Source organism: Ipomoea triloba, chromosome 13 (genome assembly GCF_003576645.1).
Source record: "Ipomoea triloba cultivar NCNSP0323 chromosome 13, ASM357664v1".
Classification (NCBI taxonomy): Eukaryota; Viridiplantae; Streptophyta; class Magnoliopsida; order Solanales; family Convolvulaceae; genus Ipomoea; species Ipomoea triloba.
In genome coordinates, this window is record NC_044928.1 from 30,892,475 (window position 1) to 30,907,209 (window position 14,735).

The 14,735-nt window shown below is 35.8% G+C and overlaps 3 protein-coding genes across 4 annotated transcripts; 2 read left to right on the forward strand and 1 right to left on the reverse strand.

The window, feature by feature from the left end:
* The first annotated feature begins 248 nt into the window (after positions 1-248).
* Positions 249-4,351, forward strand: LOC116000870 (protease 2). Its single transcript, XM_031240734.1, has 11 exons — positions 249-756; positions 1,091-1,254; positions 1,341-1,563; positions 1,649-1,793; positions 1,890-2,099; positions 2,270-2,404; positions 2,509-2,637; positions 2,726-3,102; positions 3,410-3,629; positions 3,710-3,903; positions 3,991-4,351. The coding sequence occupies exons 1-11, from the start codon at positions 380-382 to the stop codon at positions 4,220-4,222; spliced, it is 2,406 nt and encodes an 801-aa protein (XP_031096594.1). The 5' UTR covers positions 249-379; the 3' UTR covers positions 4,223-4,351.
* An 877-nt stretch (positions 4,352-5,228) lies between these two features.
* Positions 5,229-7,258, reverse strand: LOC116000878 (40S ribosomal protein S10-1-like). The gene is made up of 5 exons (XM_031240742.1): positions 7,157-7,258; positions 6,999-7,047; positions 6,645-6,924; positions 6,101-6,236; positions 5,229-5,537 (listed from the first exon to the last, which is right to left on the reverse strand). Exons 1-5 carry the CDS (start codon positions 7,157-7,159, stop codon positions 5,457-5,459), a joined length of 549 nt encoding a protein of 182 aa, XP_031096602.1. The 5' UTR covers positions 7,160-7,258; the 3' UTR covers positions 5,229-5,456.
* Positions 7,259-8,591: 1,333 nt separating this feature from the next.
* LOC116001749 (putative late blight resistance protein homolog R1B-11) lies at positions 8,592-11,845 on the forward strand. Of its 2 annotated transcripts, XR_004094273.1 has the most exons (3): positions 8,592-8,714; positions 11,049-11,455; positions 11,569-11,845. XR_004094273.1 is itself a non-coding variant. In XM_031241685.1 (2 exons), coding segments are annotated over exons 1-2 (1,533 nt in total). In that variant the 5' UTR covers positions 9,887-9,923; the 3' UTR covers positions 11,570-11,845. The 2 variants fall into 2 exon arrangements, 1 of the variants encoding a protein (XP_031097545.1); XM_031241685.1 differs by lacking the exon at positions 8,592-8,714 and having other exon boundaries at positions 9,887-11,455.
* The last annotated feature ends 2,890 nt before the right edge of the window (positions 11,846-14,735 follow it).

Below are 14,735 nucleotides of genomic sequence, written 5' to 3' on the forward strand. Positions count from 1 at the left end.
AAACATGCTTAGCTTTTAACAACCACCCTAAGGTCAAAAGGTCATAAATGGTTTTTTTAGTTTTAATTGGTCCAACTTTAAACAACTTAGATTGGTTTAATTCTCTGTAGTTTTTGGTCGTATCGTTATAATATCGGATTCACTCAATAATCAATACACACATTTAGGTAACGACTACGGTTTCCTTCATCACTCACAAAAAGAAAATCATAAATTTGTTGGGAATAAAGTGTAATAATTTATAAACATTATGGGGCGAAGTCAAAAACTATAAAGAATAGGGCGCAGAGTGCAAATTGATTGAATTCCTGCTTAGCGCCTCCACCCGGACGGCCGACCAGTAATCCACCTCCGTCGAGAACCTTCCTCGCCATTTTTCATGGCTATAATATTTAGAACTAGGAAGTCAATTATAAAGACGCTTTTACCCTCTCCTTCAACATTAATCCCCTACATATCCTCTTCTCCGTTCTCCACTCTTTGCCGTCAGCACCTCCGCCCAATCGGCGGCCAGACTCCTCCGGTCGCCAAGAAAGTTCCTTTCACGGTTTCCGCACATGGGAAATCCTGGGTCGACCCGTATCACTGGATGCGCAACCCGGATGACCCGGATTTCATCACCTATCTCCAGCAAGAGAACTCCTATGCTGAGGCTTTCATGGAGGACACTCACAATCTGCAGAAGATTCTGTACACTGAGATGATTTCTAGAATGCCCTCCACAATTTTCACCCCTCCTGAACGCTGGGGTCCCTGGTTTGTTCATTTTCTTATGCCTGTTGGTAAATAGTTGTTAGATGAGCTAGAGAGTATAACTAGTTGATAACATTAACTGATTGTAGAAATGCGTTTTGGTAAATTAGATGATAGTTGTTTGATATAATTTCGTTTCTCAAAAACTCATTGAAAAAGTTGTTTTGATCAACTTTTTTAATTTTAGTATTTTAGAGTTACAAAAAGTCAAATAGCTGATAGGTTAACTATTTTACCGGACTATATCCTTTAGTTTAATAAAGACATGTTAATGAATTTCTTGTGTTTTAATGTGATTTTTTTTATATTGGTGTGTATTACTTGTGAAACTAAATAGGCTATACTACCAGTACATTCCAGAGGGGAAGGAGTTTCCCATCTTATGTAGGAAGTTGGCTGCTGATAGTAAAGGTTGGATGGGGAAAATAGCCAATCATATAAGAAGTGCATATAAGAAAGAGGACATATTGCTTGACTGGAATGAGATTGCTGAAAATTATGGTATATCAATTCTTTACTCTTAAAAATAATTTTTTGGATAGGTTTTGAAGAAGTTTAGGGTTTTCTTGTCTGTATATACCTTGCAGGATATGTTCATGTAGGTACATGTCGAGTCTCACCGGACCATAATTTCCTAGCGTATACAATTGATATTAGTGGCGATGAGGAGTTTGTGCTTCAAATTAAAGATCTTCAAAGTGACTGCATTCTTCCGAATTTGAATATCAATGGAGTTGTTAGCTTGGAATGGGCTCAAGATTCTCGTATTTTATTTTATACATTGACTGACCAACAACAACGACCATACAGGCAAAATTCTTTACTAGTTTGAGTAACAATTTACGTTTAGATCTTCTTATATGTTATGACTATTATCCTTTTGGGGATTTACCAGGCTACAGAGCTTACGTCTTGGATCAGATTGTGTGGATCATGCAGCACTGTTCACTGAAAATGATTCCAATTTCTGTCTGGATATTGCGAGTACAAAAGATGGAAAATTCATTACTATGAATTCTAATTCAAGGACTTCATCCGAGGAAAGAAATTTTACCTTTCTCATCTCAGTCATTTCTATCTGTTGATATAGGAATTAGCTCGTTGGAATAAGTTTCTCGTTCATGGTCTTACTGCAGGTTTATTTCATAAATGCAACCAATCCAAAAACGGGACTTAAAAAATTTTGTAACCGTGTCTCTGGTGTACAATACTTCTTGGAGCATCATCATGGTTATTTTTATGTCCTTACAAATGCTCCGATTATTGATGATATGGCCTTGCCTGAAAGTGGGAATTTTTACTTGGCTAGATGCCGGGTAGAAAATTCGCAGTCAACCAATTTGCAAGTAATTTTCTGTTCCTTTGTCTCTGCTTTGTGTTGATAGGTAGAAAAAATCAGTTGCTTCTGAATCATTTGCATGAATGTAACGCTTCTAAGCAGTAGATACATTTGACATATGTTTATATGGCATACTATGTTTTTTTTTTCTCCTATGACAGATTTTATTTCTTGTAGAACATCATTGTACCAAGTGGAGATATTTTCTTGAAAGATATGGATATGTTTAACGAACATCTAGTGCTTTTTATCAACAAAGAGGGTTCCTCATCGATATGTTCCATTCCGATGAAAACTATTGTCAGTTGTGAGGTACATTAATTCTTAGTTTTAGGTTAGACATTTTGATACTAGTTGTAGTTGAAGAGGATGAAATATGTTGCGGTATTTCTAATTGATGTTGAGTTGCCTTGCAGAAACAAAAGGACATCGAGGATCTTAGTCCATGGTTCTTTCCTCTCCCCTCGGATATGTGCTCGGTAGCTCCAGGCTCTAACCACGATTTCATGAACTCAGTATACCGTGTTATTGTTTCATCTCCAGTGGTACTGTTCTATCCACCTTATTACGACCATCCAAAACTAAAAGGCCAAGCGTCGTGCTAAGCTTAGAAACGTCTTTTTTGAGTTGTAGATGCCTGATGTTATTATTGACTATGATATGTCAAGGAAATTGTCCAATGTTGTGATGCAAGAGGAATTAACAAATATCTCCTCTTGGAACGACAATGGACTGGAGGATAGACAGGGATGTGAGATTCAAAAAACCGAAGGGGATATATGGAGAGATGTTTCTGGAATCTATGCTTGTGAAAGTACAGAAGTTATCTCCCATGATGGAGTGAGGATTCCTTTAACTATCTTGTACTCGAGAAAAGCACATCAGAAGGGTCGGTCTCCTGCACTTCTGCATGCATATGGAGCATACGGTGAGATTCTGGACAAAAGCTGGTGTGGCAACCGTTTATCCCTACTTGATCGTGGTTGGGCAATAGCGTTTGCCGATGTTAGGTAAGTAAACTATTTGCCACCGTTTTCTTGTGATAAAAGTTGGAATCGCCCACTCCAGGCCCCCACACTGCAGCCCGACAGGAGTTTTTCTTTTTAGTACTATTGACTCTGTTACAATGCAGTATATGTTCGTAACTACTTTCTCAACCTACTGAAGCATAAAGAGTCAATATCGCCTCCACTGAGGTTCGAATCTACGCCCTTCCATATGGAAATGCAACCGGGTGCCACTAGACCACAAGGTCTTGGCCCATTTTCTGATGTTATGTTAGGAGATGTTTTCTTATGAGTTCTCAATCTGGTGTAGAGGTGGTGGTGGCGGTCCTCATCCCTCGTGGCATAGATCGGGAAGTGGACTGAACAAGTTAAACTCTATTCGCGACTTTGTTTCCTGTGGACAGTACCTTGTTAACGAGGGCTATGCACATGGAAACAAACTTGGTGCAGCTGGAATTAGCGCTGGAAGTCTTCTCGTTGGAGCAGCCATCGGATTACATCCCGGACTATTTCAAGCTGCAGTTTTGAAGGTTTATTTATCTGTTCATTAATGGAATGCCATGTTTAGCATATTACTAAGTTGCTTGTTTTACCCAACTTATTGTTGCAGGTTCCTTTCCTTGATATATGCAATACATTATTGGATCCCACTCTACCCCTCACAATCTTGGACTATGAAGAATTTGGGAATCCTCAGATTGAGTCTTACTTCAATTATATTCTCAAGTATTCTCCTTATGATAACATTTCTCATGAACTATGCTTCCCCGCAACGCTCGTCACAGCCTCGTATAACGACTCCAGGTAACCCCGTCTAACTATTATCGTTCATTTGTGTTGTCTTTTAGTTGAGAGTTGAGACAGAACGCATAACTGTCTGCTCGTTCTTAGAGTTGGTGTCTGGGAAGCTGCGAAATGGGTTGCCAAGATCCGAGACGAAGCGTGTTCGAGGTGTTGTGGTTCAGTTATCCTACAAACGGATATGAATGGAGGACATTTTAGAGAAGGTGGCCGTCTTGGTCATTGCCAAGAAGCAGCCTATGAATATGCCTTTCTGATGAAGGCTCTGGGGGACCTTCAAAGAGATGAAACAACAAGTGCAAATGAAGTTTTTGGCATTTAGAGAAGATTTATGAACAAAATGCTTGTTTATGAAACTGTTTTTCATACTAGCTTTTTGTTAGTCTTAGAACTTCAATCTCTGAATAGCAAGAAAAACTTACTATCATTATCCAATGCTAGAATTTGAATCTCTGAATAGCAAAAAAAATTTACAATCACTGTTTGAGGGTGTGCACAAATAAATATAGGTTTCTGATCTCAACCGGTAAAGTGGTAAACCAACCTGATTTTGTGACCAATCCCAACGAAAAGGCCGAATAAATTGGATTGAGAAATAATACTACTCTTATACCCCCTAATATAAGACCTGATCCTAAAAAAACTAAAAGAAAATCATGTATTAGTCCAGGTAAATCCATTTTTTTATCAATTCTAAAGAAATATATAAATCAAAGAATTTCATGACCATTTTTTTATCAATTCTAAAGAAATATATAAATCGAAGAATTTTATGATTTTATTGACCTGACAGGAAAAAGAATTTATTCATATGTCATTCTTTATTCATCCAAAGAAAAACCCTGTTTATTCTTATCTCATTTATTCTCTTTGAAATCATTATTTTGACTAGTTACTAGAACAATAATCTAAATATAGAAATCAATTTTCAGATATTGTGTCCTTAACCAGACTTCGTTTTGTTTTGTGACCTTAACCGATAAACCAACTTAGTTTTGTGACATTAACCAAAACTTAAACCAAAAGGCTAATAGAACATGACTGATCAGTTCAACTTAAACCAAAAGGCTAATAGAACATGACTGATCAGTTCAAATCAAAAAAGCTAATAGGTTATCGTACATTGTCCGTGACTATTTGGCTCAAAGCTAATAGGTTATCGTACATTGTCCGTTTGGCTCAAATCAAAAAGACCTGTAAGTACTAAATTAAGAATCTAAACAACTTGGCTAAGATTGCTTACAATTTTATAGCATTTATACAATAGAATGTGGATTTAGTTTGGATTTTGATCAAAGGAAATGAAGATTGAAGAACACCTAAGAATCTTAAGGGAAGAAAACCAAGTTCAAATCCTTGTAAACATGGTAGCAAAACAGAATAAAGTAGAGGATGATATCCAAAATGTGTAGTTTTGACAAGCATACAAAATTGTGAAAACATCACATTCAAATAGTGTACTTGAACACAGGAATAAACGCTCAAACAATAGCTCACATTGCCTGATAATGTTCTAAGCTGTAATGGCTATGGACCTAATGAAATGAGCATATTATCTAGGAGAAGCTAGAGCTTGGGGGAGCACCACCTCCAAATCCTCCGGCACCACGTCCAAATCCAGGCCTTCCACCAGACCCCTACAAGTAAAAACCAGTTTGGGTAAGATTCAAACTTGCTTATTAACACTACATTCTCCATAACTAAATAGTTGAAGAGTTTCTGTCTAAATGAAAAATTCTGAAACCATAGTCAATAACAGGCCAAATACAGCTTCTGCTAATAGGATATAAACAAGTTCAAAATGATAAACTCTCGTTGCATTTCATTTCCCCTAACAATGCACTATCAAATTGGTAACTATTTGCTGAAATTAACTAGCAAATATATATTACGTCAATCAATCAACCAATCATGAGGAATTTTGAATGAAAGAGGTAGAATAGTAGAATATGAATATTGGCATTTGCTTTATCTATGTATGCACTTGCTGGAAATTTATGAAAACCTGGTTTCTAAACTTGATCATGCCAGGTTATCTAGAATAGAAGTGAAACTAAAAGCAGCGAAATGCACAACAATAAAATAGAGAAACAGTAATGAAACGAGGTCCCTAATTAACCTCAATGAATAAGTAAAAGCTTGGCAAAGCAAAAATGGAAGCCAATTTTTAATTAAAAATGATAAAAGAAAGAGGAATTACCCTGAAAGCAGGCTGGTAATCAGCTGGAGCTCCACCCTTCTCTCCTCCAAACTCACCAGGAGGACCTCTAGGGCCACCACGATATCCATCCCTGTCACCAAACCTTCTCTCTCCATCGCCAAATCTCGGAGGTCCACTGCAAATCCAATTAAAAACCAACAAAAATTAGCAACTTTCCAACACTACTGCAGTAATCAACTAATCCCCACAAATGGTTTGCTAAACAAAACAACATTTACCACCAAATCCAATTAAAAACCAACAAAAGTTAACAACATTCCACCACTACCACATGAATCAACTAAACCCCACAAATGGTTTTTGCTAAACAAAACTATATTTACCAAATCCAATTAAAATGCAACAAAAGTTAGCAACTTTCCAACACTACCACATGAATCAACTAAAACCCACAAATGGTTTGCTAACCAAAACTATATTTACCAAATCTAATTAAAATGCAACAAAAGTTATCAACTTTCCAACACTGCCACATGAGTCAACTAAACCCCACAAATTGTTTGCTAAACAAAACAATATTTACCGTGGGCGATCGCCAGGAGGGCCACCCATGGGCCTGCCGAGTGGCTTGGCAGATTTCTTGAGAGTAGCAGGCACAATTTCAGAGGGGAGATTGAGGTAAGTCCTCAGGAACTCAATCCCATCGTTGGTAAGGTACCAGTAATAGTGCATCCAAGCAAAAGTCTCCCTCACGTACTCCTTCGACTTGAAGCTCTGCATAAGCTTAATCACCTGAAGATTCGGCACATCGATCAAGGGATGCTTCGCCAAGTTGTAATCTTTCTTCGCATAGCACACTCCCTCTTCATAATCCAAAGAAGACAATTTCACAAACACGTCACATACATAAAATAAATTGGTAAACTCAGAGACTGACCTTGGAAGAGGTACTTGCAGATCTCTCTCCTGTTCTTCTCTGAAATAATCTGAAAGAAAACAAGAACAGATATTTAGAATACATATTACCAGCCATATACTTACGAATGTGTAAATGCAGAGAGGAAATTAGAAGCTTGAAGAAAACGGCGAGCTAACCATGGCTGCTTTTGCCGGTTGGGGAGAAAGGAAAAGCCTCCGACGAGTGTAGCAGCTGAGCTAATGGGGTTGAAAACCCTAGAAAGCGAAGAAATATATAGTCGGAGGTTAATGGGGTTTGATTGCAGTTTGGGTTTGGCCCTGTGAGCCCAACATTCTTTTGGGCTTTGTCAATTTTTTTGGATCTTGAGAATGAAAATCTAAGAAGCCATTAATTGGCAATCGTTATATCGTGGATCAAGACCACAATGTATTGTGAACCCTGGTCTAATATACAGAATTTGACTTCATAATGTGTACAGAATTTATGTTCATAATATACAAAATTATATAGTTGAGGACACATAAACACTTAACATAATATACATACACATTATTAAATTGACATTTATAATGTACAGAATTATATAGATGAAAACACATAAATTCATAATATAATACACATATACTCTATATGTACTTATTTTCATGTTTATATGTATGTGTATTATGTTAAGTGTTATTATTATTATCATTATTACCACCACCACCACCACCATCATCGAGCTTTCAAGTCATCAAAACATATTAATGTGACATTTCAATAAAGTTCTCTACAATAATAGGTCAAATTGGACTCTTTGTGCTTCATTAGATTGAGAAAATAGCTATAAACAGATACTACATTGTAATAGAGTCATTAGTACTAAAAAAAAATTTAAGATTTTTTTAGTTCAAGGTTTAATCAAATTTTCATAAATAGTTCAGTTTGATTTATAAAAAAAAAATGTAAAAAGAGTAGCATCTCCTGTTAACAACTTTTCTTCACATGGGCTAAAAGCATGTTGTCGTCCACCCAAAGACTCAATCATTAATTCATTACTGACCAAAAATCAATCTCTCATCAAATTAAGCCTCTCTCCCTCAATTATGAGTTTATTATGGAAATGGTCCCTCGACTATTGCAAAATTCAATTTGGTCATCGATAATTTTTTGTACCCAATTAAGTCTATCGACTTTGAAAATTTTAACCAATTTGGTCTTCCGTTTATTTTACCGTTAAAATTAGGATCAAATTGGTAATTTTGTTATAGTCAAGGGATCAAATTGATAATTTTTCTATAGTCAAGAGACCAAATTGATAGTTAATTTTTCACTGAAATGGTCCCTTGACTATAGCAAAATACGGAGTAACCAATTTGGTCCTTTGACTATAGTAAAATTACCAATTTAGTCCCGATTTTAACGGCAAAATAAACAGAGGATCAAATTGGTTAAAATTTTCAAAGTCGAGTGACTTAATTGGGCACGAAAAATTATCGAGAACCAAATTGGTAGTTTCGCAATAGTCGAGAGACTATTTCGGTAATAAACTCCTCAATTATTTATGCCCATCTCTTTTCATATAAAACACTTCCTTCTTCTACCAAATACTCTGATCTATATTCTCTGATCTCCATTTCCTTCAATTCCTCTTTTTCTACTTCAAGAAATCTTCAGTCTTCTTAATCTTAAAGATATTGGATAGTCGCTCTGAAGTTCAATTCTCTGCCTATTCACCTACAAGTCAGATCACAGGTAAGTAGTTTTTGAAATATAATGTTATATTGTTACTTACTCGTTTGCTTAGTTTTTGCTCTGATCTGTAATGTTCATTATTAGTTTAACAATGGTTAGTCTGAATCTGAGGATCTAATGCTGCTCTATTCAGTCCTTTGATGTTTGTCTAATTTGAGAAAAGCACGGGTTATATATAAAAATAAATTAATTTCATCCATCCATCTAAGTTGAACAACGGTTATAAAATAATAATAAAAAATGTGAGTTTTGTTTCATAAATTTGTTTATAAAATTGATTTAGCGTTTTTTTTCTTAATCCTTTACTATTGATAAATTCATATGTATGATTAAGACTATTTTACATTTTTTTTTACGAGAAGACAAACTGCTCACTCGAATATGCCTTTAATTTATATATAATTTCAGACAAATGTCGGCAGCATTAATACCACGTGTATTACTAATCTAACTTGATACTTTTTTCTTTTATTTTGATTGATGGAAAAAAAAAACATATTTCTAACCAAACCCTATACTTCTTGAAGCAAATCAAGGTTCCAGAGATCAAAAATTAAAGATGACAAACATATATGATATTGATAAGGATAAAGTTGTGGGTTTTAAGAAGGAAACAGAAACAATCATAAATCAACTTGTTCATGGCTCAAATGAGAGAGAAGTAGTTTTAATTACTGGTATGGGCGGATTGGGAAAGACAACTTTGGCGAAGAGAGTGTATGAGAAGAAAGCTGTAGTCAACTACTTTGACAAGCGTGCATGGTGTACTATTTCTCAAGAATATGATTGCAAGGACTTGTTGTGCAAAATATATAATCAAGTTTGTGGCAAGGAGACAGAGATTGATAGTGTAGCCGAAGAGCTCCGCAAAAAGTTGATGGGAATGAGATACCTCATAGTGTTGGATGATATTTGGAGTGTGGAAGCATGGGAAGAGTTGAATAGAGTTTTCCCCGAATGTGACAATGGAAGTAGAATTGTCTTAACAGGCAGACAAGAAAGTGTGATCTCTAATGCCAAACATATTTGTCTTCCTTTCTTCACTATTGATGAGAGTTGGGAATTATTGCAAGTGAAGTTATTTAAAGGGAAGGAATGTCCTAAAGAGCTTGAAAGTATTGGAAAAGAAATATCTAAAAAGTGTGGGGGCTACCGTTGGTAGTTGGTTTGGTAGTCGGACTTTTAGGAGGAGTTGAAAAAAGTGAGCAAATGTGGCAAGAAGTTCTTAATACTTTAAGCTCTCACGTTGCATTTAGAGGCGGAATACAGAGCAATAATGCAATAGAACTTAGTTACAATCATTTACCAGCTCATTTGAGACCATGCTTACTTTACTTTGCAGCAATCCCAGAGGATGCAGCATTTGTAGCTTCGAAATTGATAAATCTATGGATATCTGAAGGATTCATAGACATTATAGAGAAAGAGAGAGTAGAAGATGTTGCAAGGGATTGCTTGAATCATTTGGTTGGTAGTAACCTAGTTATGGTGTTTAGAAGAGAGTATGATGGTCGCATCTTATCATGTGGTGTTCATGATTTGGTACGTGACTTTTGCTTAACAAAAGTTCAAGATGAAAATTTCTTGCACATAATTAAGATGGAAAATATGTTGGATAATCCAACTCTAGAGTTGACTCCACATCGAATATCTTTCCATAGATATAGTGCTCAACATGAGCTTCTTAATGAATTGGTACCTTGGAATTCTTCTATCCACACACTTTTGGGTTTTAGAAATATTTACACTCCTGTTGGTCAATATATTTATAATGGCTCATGGCTTGCTAACAAATTTGAACATCTCACAATCTTGGATTTAGAGTTTATTTTAGTGGACAAATCAATTATGTTCGAAGTAAACTCATTAATTCATCTAAGGTACCTAGCTCTCATATTATGTGGAAGTGGTTCTATCTCTCCATGGTTACTCGAGAATCTTGAATGTCTCATAACGTTAAGGTTGGCTTCAGTAGAAGAAGTGCATTTGCCAAAATTTTTTTGGAATATGCGAAGTTTGAGACATATGGTTATCGGCCACTCCTGTTTAGAGTCATGCCCAATGGAAGGACCATCAGTTATGGAACCAATTCCCCATGGTTCAGAAATCTTACAAACCTTGGATTTGAGAACTAGTCTCGCTATAACGGACACACATTTATTGAGGAAACTTCCTGGTCTCAAATATTTGAGGTGTAGGGTCTCAAAATTATATCCATTTGCTGAAATTGAGTTTCTCCATCATCTTGAGTCTCTTACGTTAATCACCCGCGACGCGGGTAATTCACATCTTCTTAATGATCTTAAACTCACCAAGTTTCCATCAAATGTTAAGGAAATACGTTTCTCTGGGATTACTCTTTCATCGTCTGCAATCTCAATAATTGCTCAACTCTCCAAGCTCGAGGCTCTAACACTATCGCAATGCTTGTTCGATGAGGGTTTAGAATGGAATGTGGATGAGGAAACCCAATTTTGCAAACTCAAATACCTAAAACTGTTCATTCTTAATGGTACAAGATTTTGGATTGTTAGCAATGCTGCTGAGTCCTTTCCTTGCCTCGAGCAACTAATTCTGGTTGGATGTGATCAGTTAGAGGGGTTGTCATATAGCTTCGCAGATATTTCAACATTGAAACTAATCAGTGTGGTGAACTGTCCCGGAGTTCACAGTTCAGTGAAGGAAATCCAAGAAGAGCTACAGAATATGGGAAGTGAGCAACTCACTGTTCATATTAATTGGTAAGTAAAATTAAATGAACTCACTAATTAATGCATTTCTATTTACTATTTTTGGTGGCCTACTAATTAAATCTCTTTTCTTGATTATCAAAATGATGATGGACACTTGACAGAGAGTTCGTGGTGACAAAAACAAATCCTCTCTCCCTTGCTAGTTTGATATGCGGGCAATCCGGGCATGGAGTAATCACAACTTGTTATTACTTTTTTTTCTTTTTTTTTTTTAACTTAATAATAATGTTTTTCTTTGTCTTTTTATTTTAGTGTAATCTTTCTTTTATGTTTAATCAGTACTGTAAAAAGGCACATCCTTGTTTTTTAGCATCTTTGGGCGTGTTATGAACCCTCCCTATTGTATTTGATTTCAATATAATACCGCCTTTATTAGGATGTTTTTTGGTACTTCGAAATTTGATTCAGATCTTAATGAAATGAAAAAATAGATTTACTTTAATATCTCACTTGTGCTCTCATAATGGAAATTGGGTGAGAGTGAAATGAAGTTGCATGACCTAATTTCGGTTCTCATTTAATTTACTACAAAGAAAAATAATTACTCTTAATAAAAGACATTCTTTCAATTCTTATTCTAAAATTTAAGCAAACTATTTGCTCCTGAACCAGTTCTTGGAGGATATATTGAATGATTTTCAAACAAACGTTAAAAACTGCATGTCCTTGTGTTGAACTGACAGCCCGTTTGGTTCACTGGAAAATATTTGAAGAGAAATGGAATTGGAATTCCATTGAAAATAAATTTCAAGAAAATGGACTTCATTGTTTGGTTAGTGGAAAAGAAATTAATGGAAATATGAATTTCATTGTTTGGTTATGTTTAGAATGGTAAGGAATAATGGCATAATGACAAATATAATTCTACACAACAATAACAATATAATAAAAATAAGAGTAATTAATAAAGTATGATGAACGTAAAATTGTTGTACTTGTTTTCCATAGAAAACAAAATACCTAAGATGAGTTAAGAAAAAGTTTTTCTCATTCTTAACAAAACTTTTTCCAATAAAAAATATTTTTCATCCAATCAAATAACATAGAACACCATTTTCCTCCACTCTTAAGAAAACATTTTCCATCAACCAAACCCATGATATTTCTTCATTCCCATCTTCTATTATATCATTTCAACACCAGTTTTGGTCCTACCCACATTAATAATTTCTGTCCTATATTGAGCAATAATTTAAATGATAAAAAATTCTGCAGCCACATTTAATGGTTGAGAAGATAAGGTCGTCAAGATTTTAGGGGCAATCATGCCATTGAAATTTCCAACTTTATTCACATACATATTAGAAAAAAATGTGTTTAGTGGAGATCTGAGGATTCTTCTCTTTCATCTTTTATCTAATTTCGAAAAATTTATAATCTTAGTTTTCACTAGTTAGTTCTTTCAATCAATTCAAAGTGTTTATTGATCTCAAAATCAAAGTTTGTGCGCACTTACAAAGGTTTGTTAAGATCTTGTTCTAAAATTTAGTGAAGTTAATTAAAGTATATTATTATTATCATTGAAGGGTGTAGTTTTCGCGGTGGATGGAAAGGAATAGGTGTTAAAACGGAAAGATTTCCGAGTATCGTTCTCAAAGGATGGCAAGGAGGGAGTTCAAGCGGTAAGGGGATTAAGCACAAGAGTGTTTAGTGTTTGAAAGCTAACCCAAACATAGTAAGAAAATGCACATGAAACATCATGAAAATAAGGAACAAACAAAGGAAACAATCAATTGGAAAGGAGGATTTGGATCTTGCAACTCATATAGGTATCCTTGATTTCCTAAGATATTAGGCTAGCAACACTTAGATAATGAAGATGAGACAAGGTCACCAACACCACCGCCACTCTCGTGGTCAATGGACTCACTCCTTAGACCGTAATGTCATCATTGTGATCATTAGGCTAGGAGAGGCATTTTGTCAAACACGTTATGTGCCTCTTATCTTCCACTTCTCCCTTTTTTCAAAGGTGAGAGGGAAATGTGCTAGGCTAGGCTAAGGAGTAACCTTACTCTCGTAAGTGAGACTCCTTCTCCAAACATCTCTCATATAGGTTGATCATTCCCACACAAGAGTCAACGAAGATCACCATTCACACAATCAAACTCATAGTCAAAGCAATTGCAAAACCTAATTAATCAATTCAAAGCTCAAGAATATCTATACAACATTGCTCAATCCAAATCCACAAAGATCTATCTAATCATACTTGAAATTGAAATAGCAAAAGCAAAAGTAATGACAAGAAATTAAAAGGAAGACTTAGCTTGAAATTAAACCTTGAACTTGAAATTGAATGTAGATCTCAATCTTGCAACAATGGAATTCTTCTCTAATTCTAATCTAAACTAAGAATTGCAATGTGGAGTGAATTGGGAATGTGGAGTGAATTGGGGGAGATCTCTCTAGGCTAATCCTAGAGAGAGAAATATTCTAAACTGATTTAAAATGAAAATGTGATGGATCTCCTGCAAAATGGCTCAATTCCCCTTTTAAATCTCGCCCAACCGCCAATTTTCCGCGATGGACGCACGGGTGGACGCGCGTCCACGGGCGCGTCCACTGCGATAAATGCGTCCAGACTTCAACTTCTGCGAGCGTTCTAATGGACGCCAGGGTGGACGCGCGCGTCCACAGCAGACTGCTGCACAGACTTCAAACTTCAGAGAGTGAAAAATTGGACGTAGGGGTGGACGCGCGTTGGACGCGCGTCCACTGGGCGTCCATGGTGTATTTCGCACTCCAACTTCGACTCGTGAATCCTTCTTCCAAATCTAGCCATTTTCTGCCTTTTTGCCCATCTTTTTACCTACAAAATGATTAACCAAGTGTGGAACGGGGTCCAATGGCAATATGAAGCATTCTAACGCAATTTAACACTAAAACATTCATAAAAGCTTTAACTTGTGTACTAAACGATCCACGAACAACCGTATAAAAGTGATATCTTTTGCACTTATCAATCATTTATCATAATATTAAGTATGCACACTATACTAGCTCTGAAAGTAATTTCTCTGCCCATTCACTTACATATCAGATCAGAGGTAAGTCGTTTTTGAAACATAATAATAATATTGTATTGTTAGTAAAGTGTAAAGTCATTTGTTTCCTCACTTGTTTGCTTAGTTTTTGCTGTTGTGTTGTTGGCTCTGTAATGTTCATTAAATTAGTTTATGAATTGTTTGTGCGAATCTAAGGATTCTTTCCTTTCATCTTTATCTAATTTCAGACAAATTTTCAATCAACTCAAAGTGTTCATCTT

What these genes read in the sequence shown, in the direction of transcription:
- LOC116000870 (XM_031240734.1), top strand. Translation starts at nt 380, where the DNA reads ATGGCTATAATATTTAGAACTAGGAAGTCAATTATAAAGACGCTTTTA. An exon ending in TGAGATTGCTGAAAATTATG is followed by an intron (nt 1,255 to 1,340) that starts GTATATCAATTC and finishes TATACCTTGCAG; the next exon opens with GATATGTTCATGTAGGTACA. An exon ending in TTATTGTTTCATCTCCAGTG is followed by an intron (nt 2,638 to 2,725) that starts GTACTGTTCTAT and finishes TTTGAGTTGTAG; the next exon opens with ATGCCTGATGTTATTATTGA.
- LOC116001749 (XM_031241685.1), top strand. Translation starts at nt 9,924, where the DNA reads ATGTGGCAAGAAGTTCTTAATACTTTAAGCTCTCACGTTGCATTTAGA.
- LOC116000878 (XM_031240742.1), bottom strand. An exon ending in CTGCAAGTACCTCTTCCAAG is followed by an intron (nt 6,925 to 6,998) that starts GTCAGTCTCTGA and finishes TGGATTATGAAG; the next exon opens with AGGGAGTGTGCTATGCGAAG. An exon ending in CCTCCTGGCGATCGCCCACG is followed by an intron (nt 6,237 to 6,644) that starts GTAAATATTGTT and finishes TTGGATTTGCAG; the next exon opens with TGGACCTCCGAGATTTGGCG.